The sequence below is a fragment of the Mercenaria mercenaria genome, chromosome 13 (assembly GCF_021730395.1).
Source record: "Mercenaria mercenaria strain notata chromosome 13, MADL_Memer_1, whole genome shotgun sequence".
NCBI classification, from domain to species: domain Eukaryota; kingdom Metazoa; phylum Mollusca; class Bivalvia; order Venerida; family Veneridae; genus Mercenaria; species Mercenaria mercenaria.
In genome coordinates, this window is record NC_069373.1 from 25,544,887 (window position 1) to 25,564,420 (window position 19,534).

Sequence of the window (19,534 nt, forward strand, 5' to 3'; positions counted from 1 at the left end):
AAACTTGACCTAGATATCACCAAGGTGAACATTCTGACCAATTTTTATGGAGATCCATTCACAAGTATGGCCTCTAGAGAGGTCACAAGGTTTTTCTATTTTTAGACCTACTGACCTAGTTTTTGTCTGCACATGACCCTGTTTCGAAATTGACCTAGATATCATCAAGATGAACATTCAGACCAATATTCATACAGATCCCATGAAAAATATGGCCTCTAGAGAGGTCACAAGGTTTTTTTATTATTTGACCTACTGACCTAGTTTTTGATGGCACGTCACCCACTTTCGAACTTGACCTAGATATCATCAAGATAAACATTCAGACCAACTTTCATTCAGATCCCATGAAAAATATGGCCTCTAGAGAGGTCACAAGGTTTTTCTATTATTTGACCTACTGACCTAGTTTTTGAAGGCACGTGACCCACTTTCGAACTTGACCTAGATATCATCAAGGTGAACATTCTGACCAATTTTCATGAAGATCTCATGAAATATATGGCCTCTAGAGAGGTCACAAGGTTTTTCTATTTTTAGACCTACTGACCTAGTTTTTGACCACACGTGACCCAGTTTCGAACTTGACCTAGATATCATCAAGATAAACATTCTGACCAATTTTCATACAGATCCCATGAAAAATATGGCCTTTAGAGAGGTCACAAGGTTTTTCTATTATTTGCCCTACTGACCTAGTTTTTGACCACACGTGACCCAGTTTCGAACCCGACCTAGATATCATCAAGGTAAACGTTCTGACCAATTTTCATGAAGATCTTGTGAAATATATGGCCTCTAGAGAGGTCACAAGGTTTTTCTATTTTTAGACCTACAGACCTTGTTGTTGATGGCACGTGACCCAGTTTCAAACTTGACCTAGATATCATCAAGGTGAACATTCTGACCAATTTTCATGAAGATCTTGTGAAATATATGACCTCTAGAGAGGTCACAAGGTTTTTCTATTTTTAGACCTACTGACCTAGTTTTTGATGGCACGTGACCCAGTTTCAAACTTGACCTAGATATCATCCAGATGAACATTCTGACCAACTTTCATACAGATCCCATGAAAAATATGGCCTTTAGAGAGGTCACAAGGTTTTTCTATTATTTGACCTACTGACCTAGTTTTTGATGGCACGTGACCCAGTTTCGAACTCGACCTAGATATCATCAAGGTGAACGTTCTGACCAATTTTCATGAAGATCTTGTGAAATATATGGCCTCTAGAGAGGTCACAAGGTTTTTCTATTTTTAGACCTACTGACCTAGTTTTTGATGGCAAGTGACCCAGTTTCGAACTTGACCTAGATATCATCAAGGTGAACATTCTGATCAATTTTCCTGAAGATCTTGTGAAATATATGACCTCTAGAGAGGTCACAAGGTTTTTCTATTTTTAGACCTACTGACCTAGTTTTTGATGGCATGTGACCCAGTTTCGAACTTGACATAGATATCATCAAGATAAACATTCTGACCAACTTTCATAAAGATCCCATGAAAAATGTGACCTCTAGAGTGGTCACAAGCAAAAGTTTACGGACGGACGCACGCACGCACGCACGGACTGACGGACAGACGACGGACACCGCGCGATCACAAAAGCTCACCTTGTCACTTTGTGACAGGTGAGCTAAAAAAAGTTAGAAAAATACCTAAAATATTGAAAATCTAAAAATAGGATTTCTAAAAATAGACTAATTCCTGGAATTTAAGGGGAAAAACTCAGTACAAAGGTTAAAAAAAGGTTACTTCCCTTTGGCACTAAGCCAATCAGAATGAGATATAGTGAAAGTACATCAAAATTAACCTTAAATTCTAGGTAAAAGGGGACACAATTCAAGAAAAATAGTGTCAGAGTTATGCACCTTGTGTCACATGATGTGGGTGATGAGGTGGAACATCTATTTTAAGTCTGAATGAAATCCATTCAGTAGTAATTGAGATATAGTGAAAATACAACAAAATTAACCATAAATTCTAAGTAAAAAGGGGCATAATTCATGAAAAATTGGTGTCAGAGTTATGCACCTTGTGTCACATGATGTGGGTGATGAGGTGGAACATCTATTTTAAGATTGAATCAAATCCATTTTGTAATAATTGAGATATAGTGAAAATACATCAAAATCAACCTTAAATTTAAAGTAAAAGGGGACATAATCCATAAAAAATTTATGTCAGAGTTAAGCACCTTATGTCACATCATCTGGGTGATGAGGTGGAACAACTATTTTAAGTTTGAATCAAATCCATTTAGTAATAACTGAGATATAGTGAAAATACAACAAAATTAACCTTAAATTCTAAGTAAACGGGGACATAATTCATGAAAACTTGGTGTCAGAGTTATGCACCTTGTGTCACATGATGTGGGCACATGATGTGGGTGATGAGGTGGAACATCTATTTTAAGTTTGAATCAAATCCATTCAGTAGTAACTGAGATAAAGTGAAAATACATCAAAATCAACCTTACATTCTATGTAAAAAGGAGCATAATTCATAAAAAAAATGGTGTCAGAGTTATGCACCTTATGTCACATGATGTGGGTGATGAGGTGGAACATCTATTTTAAGTTTGAATCGAATCCATTTAGTAATAATTGAGATATAGTGAAAATACAACAAAATTAACCTTAAATTCTAAGTAAAAGGGGACATAATTCATGAAAACTTGGTGTCAAGAGTTATGCACCTTGTGTCACATGATGTGGGTGATAAGGTGGAACATGTATTTTAAGTTTGAATCAAATCCATTTGGTAATAACTGAGATAATAGATTTCGGGACGCGACGGGACGCGACAACAAAACTGACTCCTATATACCCCCCTCAAACATGTTTGGTGGGGGTATAATTATAAGTGACTTTAGACCAGAGGAATGAGAGAATTATAATTATGACGACTTTATTTCCATCTTAGACAAAATCTCATAATAAACTAACATTGAAAACTGGATTTGAAGTGTATTTTATCAATGGAGTATAAACTCCCACACCCGAAGCTACGTTTTTCAACAATATCAAGGCAATCATTTTGACTTAATTTCAGGAAAATCAATTGAAAAATAAAGCCTCTATCGCATACACAATGTTTTTCTTTGATTTGACAAAGTGACCTAATTTTTGACCCCAGATGACCCATATTCGAATGACCTAGATTTCATCAATGTAATCATTCTGACCAAATTCTGTGAAGATCAATTGAAAACTAGAGATGCTTTTGAGAAAAGCGCATGTCTCCCACAACTGCCTAATCATCTAAATAATAAGTCAGTCTTTATATACTGTTTAATGAATCCACATGTGCATGCGTTTCTTGACACCAAAAGGACCCCTATACTACTAGTAGTATAGGGGTCGGTTTGGAGGTAAAACTAAGCAAGAAATCTGAGTGGTTTTGGTAATTCAAGGGCCATAATTCCGAAGTGCCTAGGCCGATTTGGCTAGTTATCGAACTTGGCAGAGCACTTATTGGCAGACACATTTTGTTGAAAATTGGTGAAGATCGGATGAGAAATGTCCGACTTAGAGTGCGGACAAGCTTTGTGACAGACAGACACACAGACTGGAGTAAATCAATATGTCTCCCACACCACTGTGTGGTGGGAGACATAAATACAGCCTCTATGGCATATACAAGCTTTTCTCTTGATTTGACCTAGTGACTTACTTTTTGACCCCAGATGATCCATATTCAAACTTGACCTAGATTTCACCAAGGCAATCATTCTGACTAAAATTCATGAAGATTAATTGAACAACAGCTGTCTGTAAGACAGCCAAGCTCGATTATTCGAAATATTGTCCCAGAAGCAGGAAAATATTACCCAAAAAGGTTAAATATCAAAAGAGTTTTAAGTTCAAAAGGGGACATAATTTGACCAAAATGCATATCAGAGTTATGGGACTTGCTGCTATCAACTAGTTTTATAACCCCGAAGGCACATGTAAAGTTTCAATTCAATATCTGCATTAGTTTTGGAGATAGTAACTTGCTTGTAAAACTTTAACCAGAATTTTCTAAGTCCAAAAGGGGCATAATTTGCCCAAACTACATGTCAGAGTTATGGGACTTGACCCAATGAGGTTAGTAATTGACCTAGAAAAGGAAAAATTAAGTTTCAAATCTATATGCCTTTTAGTATTAGCTGTATGTACTTGCATGCAAAACTTTGACCAGAATTTTCTAAGTCCAAAAGGGGGCATAATTTTGCCAAAATGAAGGTCAGAGTTATGGGACTTGCTGCTATCAACTAGTTTTATAACCCCAAAGACACATGTGAAGTTTCAATTCAATATCTGCATTAGTTTTGGAGATAGTAACTTGCATGTATAACTTTATAACCAGAATTTTGTAAGTCCAAAAGGGGGCATAATTTGCTCAAAATACATGTCAGAGTTATGGGACTTGACCCAGTGAGATTGGTAATTGACCTAGAAAAAGAAAAAATAAGTTGCAATGCTATATGCCTTTAAATGATAGCTGTATGCACTTGCATGCAAAAACTTAACCAAGGTGTGACGCCGACGCCAGGGTGAGTAGAGTAAAAACACAGCTTTTTCTTTGATTTGACCTAGTGACCTAGTTTTTGATCCCAGATAACCCTTTTTCGAACTCGGCCTAGATTTCATCAAGGTAATCATTCTGACCAAAATTCATGAAGATTAATTGAAAAACACAGCTTCTATCGCATACACAAGGTTTTTCTTTGATTTGACCTAGTGACCTAGTTTTTGAACCCAGATGATCCATTTTCAAATTTGGCCTAGATTTCATCAAGGTAATCATTCTGACCAAAATTCATGAAGATTAATTGAAAAAATACAGCCTCTATCGCATACACAAGGTTTTTCTTTGATTTGACCTAGTGACCTAGTTTTTGACCCCAGATGATCCATTATCAAATTCGGCCTAGATTTCATCAAGGTAATCATTCTGACCAAATTTCATGAAGATCAGTTGAAAAATACAGCCTCTATCGCATACACAAATTAAATGTTGACAGACAGACAGACAGACAGACAGACAGACAAACAGACAGACAGTCAACAGATGCCGGACATCGGGCGATCAGAAAAACTCAGCTAAAAACAAGAAAGTAGGTCAGTAGGTCAAGGTCACAGTCAGGTGACATCATATTACTTGGGGTCATCAGGTAATTACAAGAGCCATGTTAGACATGGCTAATCCCCCCGCCGGGCATATTATAATTGAAGGCTAAAGTTCCTGGCAAGTTAGTGTCTGAAAGTATTAATTTTGGGGAAAGCTTTGAAGAACCATTCAGTTGTGGTCCGCATCAGGGGTTTTAAAGATGTGGAAGAAAGAATAAGTCAGTGGTGAGGTGGTTTACTGCTAAATTTTATTAATTTTCATAAACAGTATAGCTATGATGTTTTTCTATATGGCTACTGTAACAAGAGATCACAGAGTGATCTTGGCGCACACCAATGTGCCATTTTTGAGTGTTCCAAATTTCAAGACTTACTGACTAGCTCAAGGTCAAATTTCATTTTTGTACACAACACTGTGCATGTGGTTCAAATTCGAAAGCTGTAGCTTGAGAAATGTGAAAGTAGGTCACTAGATCAATTTCAAGGACAAAGTTCTTTGTACACAAAACTATGCATGTGCATCAAGTTTAAAGGCTGTAGCTTGAGAAATTTGAAAGTAGGTCACTAGGTCAATCTTAAGGTCAAAGTTTAATTCGGTACACAAAACTATGCAAGTGGTCCAAATTTGAAGGCTGTAGCTTGAGAAATGTGTAAGTAGGTCACTAGGTCAAAATCAAGGTCAAATTTCGCTTCAGAAGACAAATATATGCAGTTGTCCAAATTTGAAGCCTGTAGCTACAGAAATGTGAAGTAGGTCACTAGGTCAACTTAGGTCAAAGTTAATTTCGTACACAAATAAAATATGCATGTTGTCCAAATTTGAAGCCCTGTAGCTTGAGAAATGTAAAGTAGGTCACTAGGTCAATTAAAGGTCAAATTTTATTTTGGATGAACAAATATGCATGTGGTCCAAATTTGAAGCTGTACCTTCAAAAATGTGAAAGTAGGTCACTATCAATGTAAAGGTCAAAGTTTGTTTCGGTACAAAAAATTATGCATGTGGTCCAAATTTGAAGGCTGTAGCTTGAGAAATGTGAAAGTAGGTCACTAGGTCAAAATCAATGACAAATTTCATTTCAAAACACAGAACTATGCATACGGGCCAAATTTGACGCCTGTACCTTCAAAAATGTGAAAGTAGGTCACTAGGTCAAAATCAAGGTCAAAGTTTTTTCTGGTGCACAGAACTATGCATGTGGTCCAAATTTGAAGGCTGTAGCTACAGAAATGTGGAAGTAGGTCACTAGGCCAAAATCAAGGTCAACTCCTGTCAAGGTTCATCTTGCCACTCAAAAATATACATATGGTCCAAATTTGAATGTTGTAGTTATTGACAAGAAGATTTTAAAGCTTTTCTCTACATAAGTCAATATGAACATGTGACCCGGGGCGGGGCCATATTTGACCCTAGGGGAAAAATAATTTGAAAAAATTGGTAGAGAACCACTAGATGATGGCTACATTACAAATATCAAAGCCCTAGGCTTTGTGGTTTGGACAAGAAGATTTTCAAAGCTTTTCCCTATATAAGTCTATGTAAACCATATGACCCCCAGGGCAGGGCCATATTTGACCCTAGGGGGATAATTTGAACAATCTTAGTAGAAGACCACTAGATGATATCACATACAAAATATCAAAGCCCTAGGCCCTGTGGTTTTGAACAAGAGGTTTTCCCTATATAAGTCTATATAAACCATGTGACCCCTGGGGCGGGGCCATATTTGACCCCAGGGAAATAATTTGAATCATACTGAGGACAACTAGATGATGCTTCATATCAAATATCAAAGCCCTAGGCTCTGTGGTTTTGGACAAGAAGGTTTTCAAAGTTTTTCCCTATATAAATCTATGTAAATTATAGAAATAAACAAAGGGCCATAACTCACTCTTAAATTGTTGAACCAGTCTGATTTTCAGGGGGGGCACAACTAGGGTACCAATACATCATTCTGACAAAGTTTGGTCAAAATCCCCTCAGTAGTTTCTGAGGAGATGCGATAACGAGAAATTGTTAACAGACGGATGGACGGAATGACGGATGGACGGACCACAGACGCATAGTGATTTCATCAGAAAGTGGGCTAAAAAGAAGAAATGGAAAGCTAACAGGGAACAAGAGTGCCAAAATGTCACAATATACGCCCGTCACAGCAAATTTCTTTACTCTAGCACCTGTATTTGCAAATGGAATTTTAATTTTGTGGTTGTTTAGTAATCATTGTAAGTCTTTTGTTTTTCTAAGTCCACAAAAAAACTCCTTACCAGGTAGAGATACCTTAAATTTATTTATTTATTTTGTTGGGTTTAACGTCGCACCGACACAATTTTAGGTCATATGGCGACTTTCCAGCTTTAATGGTGGAGGAAGACCCCAGGTGCCCCTCCTTGCACTATTTCATCACGAGCGGGCACCTGGGTAGAACCACCGACCTTCCGTAAGCCAGCTGGATGGCTTGAGATACCTTAAAATACACCTAAAATTGGAAAGTAACATCTATGTTGTACCACAGAAAAGTGGTCTTGTTTTTTCCCTACGGTCAATTATAAAAATGTTACAATATAAGTTATTTATAGTAACAACTAAGGGAAGTTAATCTTAAAAAAAAACAAGAGGGCCAAAATGGCCCTATATCGCTCACCTGTTATCATTGCGCTATAGGACAAGAAGGTAAAAAAATCATAATCAAGATCAATCAAAAGAATTATGAGAAAATATAGATATGTATAGGTATAGATATGTCAAAATACACCTAAACATTGGAGGTACCATCCATGTTGTACCACAGAAAAGTGGTCTCGGTTTTTCCCTACGGGCAATAATAAAAAAGTTACTAAAAATAAGCTATTTATAGTAACATAAAAGGGAAGTAATTAAAAAACAAGAGCTGTCTCCATAGGATGACACATGCCCCCAATGGCACTTTGAATGAATAGTTATGGCCGATGTTAGAGTTTAGGACCTTTGACCTATGGACCTGGATCTTGCGCGCGACACGTCGTCTTACTGTGGTACACATTCATGCCAAGTTATTTGTAAATCCATCCATGGATGACAAAGATATGGACCGGACACGCCCATCATTGCACTATCCTTTAACGTCTAAGTGTGACCTTGACCTTTGAGCTACAGACCTGGGTCTTGCGCGCGACAAGTCGTCTTACTGTGGTACACATTCATGCCAAGTTATTTGAAAATCCATCCATCGATGACAAAGATATGGACCGGACACGCCCATCAATGCAATATCTTTTAACGCTTAAGTGTGACCTTGACCTTTGAGCTACGGACCTGGGTCTTGCGCGCGACACGCCGTCTTACTGTGGTACACATTCATGCCAAGTTATTTGAAAATCCATCCATCGATGACAAAGATATGGACCGGACACGCCCATCAATGCACTATCCTTTAATGTCTAAGTGTGACCTTGACCTTTGAGCTACGGACCTGGGTCTTGCGCGCAACACGTCGTCTTACTGTGGTACACATTCATGCCAAGTTATTTGAAAATCCATCCATCGATGACAAAGATATGGACCGGACACGAAAATTGTGGACAGACTGACAGACTGACAGACTGACGGACAGACAGACGGTTCAAAAACTATATGCCTCCCTTCGGGGGCATAAAAATATTGTAAGTGAACAAAAGAAGGATCTGGCAAATAAATTTGTTGACATAAATGAAATTTCAGATCAGTATCTTCATTAGTTATGGAGATATACCAATTTTAATTTGAAATAAAGGGAGGTAATTTGACATACAATCAGTCCATAGTTATCTGCCCTGATTGTCTCAGTCCAACTAATAACAATAATGAAATTTCAAATAAGTCCTATAAGTACTTACTGATATAAATCCATTTTGATTACAATCAGGGGAGGTAATCAGATATAAACTAGAAAATGCTTTTGTAAAAAAGCGCATGTCTCCCCCAATGCAAAGTCCTATAGGCACGAAGTCAATAGGGGTCAGGAGCGAAAGTCAAAGAGACACTGATGGTTGGCTGCAATAGGGATCATCTACTTGGCATGTCCAGTCATCCCGCTAAATTTCAACACTAGTGGCCTAGTGGTTCTCAAGTCACTGTTCAGGCTCCTGTGACCTTGACCTTCGATCAAGTGACCTCAAAATAAATAGGGGTCATCTACTCTGCATGTCCAATCATCCTATTAAGTTTCAACATTGTAGGTCAAGTGGTTCTCAAGTTATTTCCAAAAAATGATTTTACATGAACAGGCCACTGTGACCTTGACCTTTATTAGACTGACCCCAAAATCAATAGGGGTCATCTACTCTGCATGTTCAATCATCCTATGAAGTTTCAACATTCTGGATCAAGTGGTTCTCAAGTTATTGATCGAAACTGGTTATCAATGTTCAGGCCCCTGTGACCTTGACCTTTAATGGAGTGATCCCAAAAACAATAAGGGTCATTAACTCTGCATGAACAATCATCTTATGAAGTTTCAACATTCTGGGTCGAGAGGTTCTCAAGTTATTGATTGGAAATGGTTTTCAATGTTCAGGACCCTGTGGCCTTGACCTTTAACAGAGTGACCCTAAAATCGTTAGGGTTCATCTACTCTGCATGACCAATTATCCTATGAAGTTTCATCATTCTGGGTCAAATGGTTCTCAAGTTACTGACCGGAAATGGTTTTCAATGTTTGGGCCCCTGTGACCTTGACCTTTCACAGAGTGACCCTAAAATCGTTAGGGTTCATCTACTCTGCATGACCAATCATCCTATGAAGTTTCATCATTCTGGGTCAAGTGGTTCTCAAGTTACTGACCGGAAATGGTTTTCAATGTTCGGGCCCCTGTGCCCTTGACCTTTCACAGAGTGACCCCAAAATCGTTAGGGGTCATCTACTCTTTATGACCAATTACCCTATTAAGTTTCAACATTCTGGGTCAAGTGGTTCTCAAGTTACTGACTGGAAATGGTTTTCAATGTTCAGGCCCCTGTGACCTTGACCTTTAATGGAGTGACCCCAAAATCGATACGGTCATCTACTTTGCATGTACAATCATCCTATGAAGATTCAACATTCTGGGTCAAGTGGTTCTCTAGTTATTGATCAGAAATGGTTTTCAACGTTCAGGCCCCTGTGACCTTGACCTTTGACGGAGTGACCCCAAAAACAATAGGGGTTGTCTACTCTTTATGACCAATCATCCTATCAAGTTTCAACATTCTGGGTCAGGTGGTTCTCTAGTTATTGATTGGAAATGGTTTTTTAATGTTCAGGCCCCTGTGACCTTGACCTTTGACGGCGTGACCCCAAAAACAATAGGGGTCGTCTATTCTTTATGACCAATCATCCTATAAAGTTTCAACATTCTGGGTCAGGTGGTTCTCTAGTTATTGATTGGAAATGGTTTTCAATGTTCAGGCCCCTGTGACCTTGACCTTTGACAAAGTGACCCCAAAATCAATAGGGGTCATCTACTCTTCATGACCAATCATCCTATGAAGTTTCAACATTCTGGGTCAAGTGGTTCTCTAGTTATTGATCGGAAATGGTTTTCAATGTTCAGGCCCTTGTGACCTTGACCTTTGACGGAGTGACCCCAAAATCAATAGGGGTCATCTACTCTTCATGACCAATCATCCTATGAAGTTTCAACATTCTGGGTCAAGTGGTTCTCTAGTTATTGATCGGAAATGGTTTTCAATTTTCAGGCCCCTGTGACCTTGACCTTTGATGAAGTGACCCCAAAAACAATAGGGGTCATCTACTCCAGCAGCCCTACAACCCTATGAAGTTTGAAGGTTCTAGGTCAAATGGTTCTCCAGCTATTGCTCGGAAATGAAGTGTGACGTACGGACGGACAGAGCAAAAACCATATGTCTCCTGGGGGAGACATAAATAACTCTGGAACCTACGATTGGATCTGATTTGTCATGGAATCCAAGATTTATTGTTGTTGAAGATATTTTGGAAGTTTGTATCAAATTAAAACCATAAATGAAGTCTCTATATGGCTGCAAAAGCCAAAATAGCCAATTTTGGACCTTTAAGGGGCCATACCTCTGGAACCCATGAAGGAATCTCGCCAGTTCAAGAAAGGAAGCAAGATCTTGTGGTGATACAAGTTGTGTGCAAGTTTGGTTAAAATCAAATCATAAATGAAGTTGCTATTGTGCAGACAAGGTCAAAATAGCTAATTTTGGCCCTTTCAGATACCATAACTCTGGAACCCATTATGGGATCTGGCCGGTTCAAGTAAGGAAGCGAGATCTTATGGTGACACAAGTTTTGTGCAAGTTTGATTAAATTCAAATCATAAATGAAGTTGCTATTGTGCAGACAAGGTCAAAATAACTAATTTTGGCCGTATCAGGGGCCATAACTCTGGAACCCATAAAGGAATATCGCCAGTTCAAGAAAGGAACCAAGATCTTACGGTGATACAAGTTGTGTGCAAGTTTGGTTAAAATAAAATCATAAATGAAGTTGCTATAGTGCAGACAAGGTCCAAATAGCTAATTCTGTCCCTTTCAGGAGCCATAACTCTGGAACCCATAATGGAATCTGGCCAGTTCAAAAAAGGAACCAAGATCTTATGGTGATACAAGTTGTGTGCAAGTTTGGTTAAAATCAAATCATAAATAAAGCTGCTATTGTGCAGACAAGGTCAAAATAGCTAATTTTGGCCCTTTCAGGGGCCATAACTCTGGAACCCATAAAGGGATCTGGCCAGTTCAAGAAAGGAACCGAGATCTTATGGTGATACAAGTTGTGTGCAAGTTTGGTTGAAATAAAATCATAAATGAAACCACTATCGCGCAGACAAGAAATTGTTGACGGACGCACGGACGGACTGACGACGGACGAAGGGTGATCACAAAAGCTCACCTTGTCATTATGTGACAGGTGAGCTAAAAAAAAAAAAAAAAAAAAAAAAAAAAAAAAAAAAAATTGTAAGTCCACACAAAAATCTTTACCAGGTAGAGATTGGTCAAAATACACCTCAAAATTGGATGTAGCATGCATGTTGTACTATAGAAAAGTGGTCTCGAATGAAAAAGTTACAATAAAAGCTTTTTAAAGTAACAACAAAGGGAAGTAATTCTAAAGAAGGGAACTGCCCATGACACTTCGTCTCATGATGGTGTATAATTGTGCCAAGTTACATCAAAATCCCTCCATGCATGAAGAAGAAATGCTTCGGACAAAGTCATTCTTGTATCTGACCTTTGGCCTCTAAGTGTGACCTTGACCTTAGACCTAGGGACCTGGATCTTGCGCATGACACTCCGTCTCGTGGTGGTGAACATTTGTGCCAAGTTATATCAAAATCCCTCTATGCATGAAGAAGAAATGCTCCGGACAAATTTTTTAAGAAAATATGATAAAGGGAAATAACTCAAAAAATAGGCAAGGTAGAGTTATTGTTCTTGCACACTGCACTTCCTCCCAATGTGTTCTATCAGTGTATGAAGTTTGAAAAAAATCCCTCAGGTACTTTTAGAGTTATGCTCTGGACAAATTTTTTAAAGAAAATATGATAAAGGGGAATAACTAAAAAAAAAGGCAAGGTAGAGTTATTGTTTTTGCACACTGCACTTCCTCCAAATGTGTTCTATCAGTGTATGAAGTTTGAAGAAAATCCCTCCAGTACTTTTGGAGTTATGCTCCGGACAAAGATCGTTGCAGACACACGGACAGACGGAGAGCATTTCTAATATCCCCCTAAAGGGGAATAACTCAAAAAATAGGCAAGGTAGAGTTATTGTTCTTGCACACTGCACTTCCTCCCAATGTGTTCTATCAGTGTATGAAGTTTGAAGAAAATCCCTCCAGTACTTTTGGAGTTATGCTCCGGACAAAGATCGTTGCAGACACACGGACGGACGGAGAGCATTTCTTTTATCCCCCTTCGCCTTTGGCGGGGGGATAAATAATTAAACAGTCTTGGAAATAGGATCAGATGATTTTTAAGTATTTTTCCTATATAACTCACATTATAACTAAGTGACCCTAGGGTGCTCTCTTTTAACCCCAGGGGCATAATTTGAATAATTTTGGTAGAGGACTACTAGACAATGCATCATACCAAATATCAAAAGCCTATGTCATATGGTTTCAGACAAGAAGATTTTTAAAGCTTTTTCCTATATAAGTCTATATAAAACTTGGGACCCCAGGGCAGGGCCTCTTTTCACCCAAGGGGTACAATTTGAACAATTTTGGCTGAGGACCATAAGACAATGCTTCAAACCAAATACCAAAGGTCTAAGTGTTGTGGTTTCAGACAAGAAGATTTTTAATCTTTCTTTCCTATATAAGTCTATGTAAACCTTGGGACCCCCGGGGCGGGACCATATTTGACCCTAGGGGGATAATTGAACATTCTTCGTAGAGGACCACTAGATGATGCTACATACCAAATATCAAAGCCCTAGGCCATGTGGTTTTGTACAAGAAGATTTTCAAAACTTTCCCTATGTAAGTCTATATAAACCATGTGACCCCTGGGTGGGGCCATATTTGAACCTAGGGGAATAATTTGAATAATTTTGGTAGAGGACCACTAGATGATGCTACATACCAAATATCAAAGCCCTAGGCCATGTGGTTTTGTACAAGAAGATTTTCAAAGTTTTCCCTATATAAGTCTATATAAACCATGTGACCCCTGGGGCGGGGCCATATTTGACCCCTGGGGGATAATTTGAACAATTTTGTTAGAGGACCATTAGATGATGCTACACACCAGATACCAAAGCCCTAGGCCCTGTGGTTTTGGACAAGAAGATTTTTTAAGTTTTTCCTTTTGGTTGCCATGGCAACCAGAGTTCTGCATGCAATTCAATTCTTTGAACAATTTTGAAAGGGGGCCACCCAAGGATCATTCCTGTGAAGTTTGGTGTAATTCTGCCCAGTGGTTTTCAAGAAGAAGATTTTTTTAGAAATTGTTGACGGACGACACACTATGCACGACGGACATCAAGAGGTCAAAATAGCTCACCTTGTCACTTCATGACAGGTGAGCTAAAAAGACAGTAAAAGAAATAGACAGTTGACAAAAATGTTGACGCAGGACCCAGGATGATGAATGCCTGACCGTCTACCTATAATAAAAGCTCACCCTGAACAAACAGCAGCTACAAAAATATAGTTTATTTAACTGTAACATTTCATTAAACCTACTTTTTTTGAAGCTCTGTTGATACTTTTCAGGTAGTCTTTATCTCCAAGACAGTTCCCCATAGCATTTCCAAAACTTCTGGAACAGAAGATGAATTTCAATATAATTTCACAACATCATTTGAAATTTTAGGAAACAAAGCATGACAAGGACCAAATATTTTCGACAAAGACAAAGGCCATAACTCTGGTCTTGCTGTGTGAAATCAAAACAAGAAGGTCATTGACCCTAAAGTGCTCACCTGTGTACAAGGCTTCAAGTATGTTTGTATAAGTACAGAGTTAAGTTTCTTCTATGTTAGCCTATATCATATACATGTCACACACATTTTTGAACCTAGGGCAATAATTTGAACAATTACAGTAGACATTACAAATCTGATATTGCACCCAAATATCAAGGCTCTAGCTATTATTGATTCAGAGAAATTTTTTTTCTTATCTATAAGCCTACAGTAAGTATGTGTCAGACACAAGGGTATGGCCATTTTCTTTACCTTTGGGCAAAAATTTGGACAAGTATGGTGGAGATTCAAACCCTTATACTATCACATGCCAAATATCAAAGCTCTAGAGAAAAGGACTTTTAAAGTCTGATAGTTGAAAACATAGTTTTAACCAAAAAGACTTGATGTTCGATGGAACTGGAACCTTTGAATAACTTTGAAAGAGAGCTACCCAGAGATTATTTGTATAAAATTTCATCAAAATCCATTCAATGGTTTTATTTGTTTGTTTGTTTTGGGTTTTACGCCGTTTTCAACAGTACTTCAGTTATGTAATGGCGGGCATTTAACCTAACCAGTCTTCCTGGATTCTGTATCAGTACAAACCTGTTCTCTGCAAGTAACTGCCAACTTTCCCACATAAATTATCAGAGGTGGGGGATGAATGATTTCAGACACAATGTCTTTTATCGTATCATCACGGAGAACATACGCCCCGCATGGGGATCGAACTTGCGACCCCGTGATCTGTAGACCAACGCTCTCCCTACTGAGCTAAGCGGGCAAGATGTTGTTTAAAGAAATTGTTGATGAAAAGGACCACGCCCTCTGGCGGCCATGTTTTTTGACAAATCAGAAAAATTTGAACAGTATTTGTAGGTCACACAAGGACAATTTGGGAGAAATTATTTTAAAATCGGACCAGCAGTTTCACACAAGATTTTTTTAATTTCCACTATATACATATTGGGAAAAGTCACCACACCCTCTGGCAGCCAAGTTTTTTTTGAAGAATCAAAATAATTTGAATAATCTTGGTAGAGGGTCACATAAGGACCATCTGTGTAAAAAAATTTAAAATCAGGCCAGCCGTTTCACACAAGAAGATTTTTTTAATTTCCACTATATACATACAGCGAAAAGTGACCATGCGGCCATGTTTTTTATGAATCGATATGATCTGAACAATCTTGGTAGAGGTGACATAAGGACCATTTTTGTGAAATTATTTCAAAATTGGACCATCGGTTTAGGAGGAGATGTCGGTTGAAGATTTTCCTATTTTTTAGCTCTGGCAGCCACTATATGTAACCAAGCGGCACCGTTTGAAAAATTTTGTTAGAGGACCATCCAAGGTATACCCATGCCAAGTTTCATCAAAATCCATTCAGTGGTTTTGGAAGAGATGTCTTTTAAACACAATTGTTGAAGGCAGACAAACGGACGCATGCATGACGGACACAGCCTGATCACAATAGCTCGCCATGAGCATTGCCCAGTTGAGCTTAAACAAGCAGCTAATGCCTGACGACATTTAGGCCGGGTTTTCCGAATTAGGTGAAAATGAGTTAAAGTTCTAATAATGGCATACAACAAATAACCCCTAAATTAATAAGCAATATAGAAGGAAAAAGAGAAACAAGAGGGCCATGATGGCCCTATATCGCTCACCTGTTATCATTGCACTTGAGGACAAGAAGGTCCTCAGAAAAAATATCTAAATCCAAAGAACAGGAACAACAAAGGGAAGAATTTAAACAAAAAGAAAGAAAAAATTCTTACAAGGTATAATTGTGTCAAAATACACGTAAAAGTTGGAGGTACCATCCATGTTGTACCACAGAAAAGTGGTCTCGGTTTTTCCCTATGGTCAATAATTAAAAAGTTACTAAAAATAAGCTATTTATAGTAACAAAAAAAGGGAAGTAATTAAAAAAAAAATATTGTAAGTGAACAAAAGAAAGATCTGCCAAATAAATCTGTTGACATAAATGAAATTTCAGATCAGTATCTTTATTAGTTACGGAGATATACCCATTTTAATTTGAAATAAAGGGAGGTAATCTGACATAAAATCAGTCCATAGTTATCTACCCTGATTGTCTCACTCAAACTAATAGCAATAATGAAATTTCAAATACGTCCTATAAGTACTTATTGATATTAATCCATTTTGATTACAATCAGGAGAGGTAATCAGATATAAAATAACTCTGGAACCTACGATTGGATCTGATTTGTCATGGAATCCATGATTTATTGTTGTTGAAGACATTTTGGAAGTTTGTATCAAATAAAACCATAAATGAAGTCTCTATATGGCTGCAAAGGCCAAAACAGCCAATTTTGGACCTTTAAGGGGCCATAACTCTTGAACCCATGAGGGAATCTGGCCAGTTCAAGAAAAGAAGCAAGATCTTGTGGTGATACAAGTTGTGTGCAAGTTTGGTTAAAATCAAATTATAAATGAAGCTGCTATTGTGCAGACGAGGTCAAAATAGCTAATTTTGGCCCTTTCAGGGGCCATAACTCTGGAACCCATTATGGGATCTGGCCGGTTCAAGAAAGGAACCGAGATCTTATGGTGACACAAGTTTTGTGCAAGTTCATGGTTCATACAGACCTTCCCAAAAAAAATTCAAGTAGTTTTCAAGGAGTTTTCAAGTAGTTTTCCTCCATTTTCAAGGACTATAATGGACGCAATGTCACTGTTGCTGAGACATGAAATAACCAATTTAAATCCAATTTAGGACAAAATTAAACGATTTTGGCACAGTTTTCACAGTAGGTGGGGGCGGGGGCGGTATTGTCAAGTCGTTATTATTTATATCCTGTGTTGACTCTCTTACATGCTTAGGAGCGAAGGCATCAATTGTTTCAGTCAACTTCTCATGGCAGAGCTGTTTTTATGTTTTTCGCTTTTGGAATGTGATTTTAAAATTTAATGCACTTTCTCCCATAGCAGCGATGTCGATTATCTTGTCACAAAAAACACAAAGGCATTTTCGTTTTTCGCCTTTGAATTCCCGTAGCCAATGTTTATAATTGTCATCAGTAAGCCACTTTTGCGAAAAGACACAATTGTACTTTTAAGAACTCATGTTTTTCTTCCTGGAAAAATGACCTCGCATCGCGGATAAATTACATAGTGTGAAAATTACTTGAAAGAGCATAAAACCCGTAAAGTACAGTACCGTACTGTACTATCGCCGACTCCGTGGCAGGCCCTAATGGCGGTAACGGTTGTTTTTTTTCGTTGTTTTTTTTTTAGTTTATTTGGTCCGTTTATAATGTTTGTCCGTTTTCACTTCGCACCCGACGAATTTAAGGACTATTTGCCATCTTTTGTACGTTTTTTCCTAAATTCAAGTAGTTTTCAAGTAGTTTCTGACTGTTACAAAATTCAAGTAGTTTTCAAGGAGTAGGCGTCAAATTCAAGGACTTTTCATGGCCTGTGCGAACCATGAAGTTTGATTAAATTCAAATCATAAATGAAGCTGCTATTGTGCAGACAAGGTCAAAATAGCTAATTCTGGCCCTTTCAGGGGCCATAACTCTGGAACCCATGATGGAATCTCAACAGTTCAAGAAAGGAACCAAGATCTTATGGTGATACAAGTTGTGTGCAAGTTTGGTTAAAATAAAATCATAAATGAAGTTGCTATTGTGCAGACAAGGTCAAAATAGCTAATTCTGGCCCTTTCAGGGGCCATAACTCTGGAACCCATGATGGAATCTCGCCAGTTCAAGAAAGGAACCAAGATCTTATGGTGATACAAGTTGTGTGCCAGTTTGATAAAAATCAAATCATAAATAAAGCTGCTATTGTGCAGACAAGGTCAAAATAGCTAATTTTGGCCCTTTCAGGGGCCATAACTCTGGAACCCATAAAGGGATCTGGCCAGTTCAAGAAAGGAACCGTGATCTTATGGTGATACAAGTTGTGTTCAAGTCTGGTTAAAATAAAATCATAAATGAAACCACTATCGTGCAGACAAGAAATTGTTGACGGACGCATGCACAGACGGACTGACGACGGACGAAGGGTGATCACAAAAGCTCACCTTGTCACTATGTGACAGGTGAGCTAAAAAGGTATGGACAGGTAGAAAATGAAATTAAAGAAATAAATTGGCGTAAAAAAAAAAAAAAAAAAAAGTAAAAAAACAACATTTTCAATGTTTATATCCCTGTGACCTTGACCTTTGACCCTGAAATCAATGGGGGTCAAGTACACATCAAGACCAACAAACCTATGAATTTTCAAGGTCCTAGGTGAAATACTTGTCCAGGTATTGAGCGGAAACCATTTTCAATGTTCAGGTCCCTGTGACCTTGACCTTTGATCCAGTGACTCCAAAATCAATAGGGGTCATGTACACATCAAGACCAACATACCTATAAAGTTTCAAGGTCCTAGGTGAAATACTTGTCCAGATATTGAGTGAACAAAAAGGTTAACATGTTCAGGTCCCTGTGACCTTGACCTTTGACCCAGTGACTCTGAAATCAATTGGGGTCATATACACATCAAGACCAACATACCTATGAAGATTCAAGGTCCTAGGTGAAATACTTGTCTAGATATTAAGCGGAAACCATTTTCAATGTTCAGGTCCCTGTGACATTGACCTTTGACCCAATGACCCTGAAATCAATAGGGGTCATGTACACACCACCAACATATGTATGAAGTTTCAAGGTCTTAGGTGAAATACTTGTCCAGATATTGAGTGAACAAAAAGGATAACATGTTCAGGTCCCTGTGACCTTGACCTTTGACCCAGTGACCCTGAGATCGATAGGATTCATGTACACATCAAGACCAACATACCTATGAAGTTTCAAGGTATTAGGTGAAATACTTGTCCAAATATCGTGCAGAAACCATTTTCAAATGTTCAGGTCAATATGACCTTGTCTTTGACCCAGTGACCCTGAAACCAATAGGGGTCATGTACACATCAAAACCAACATACCTGTGAAGTTTCAAGGTCCTAGGGGAAATACTTATCC

The 19,534-nt window shown here is 38.3% G+C and overlaps 1 protein-coding gene across 7 annotated transcripts in view; it reads right to left on the minus strand.

The window, feature by feature from the left end:
- LOC123529306 (DNA repair protein RAD52 homolog) overlaps positions 1–19,534 on the minus strand; it is a 199,916-nt gene that overhangs the window by 67,769 nt on the left and 112,613 nt on the right. For all 7 annotated transcript variants that reach the window (XM_045309591.2, XM_045309587.2, XM_045309585.2 and 4 more), the window contains one exon: positions 14,295–14,370. In XM_045309591.2, coding sequence (XP_045165526.1) covers positions 14,295–14,370 — 76 coding nt within the window. The remainder of the gene's footprint in view (positions 1–14,294; positions 14,371–19,534) is intronic.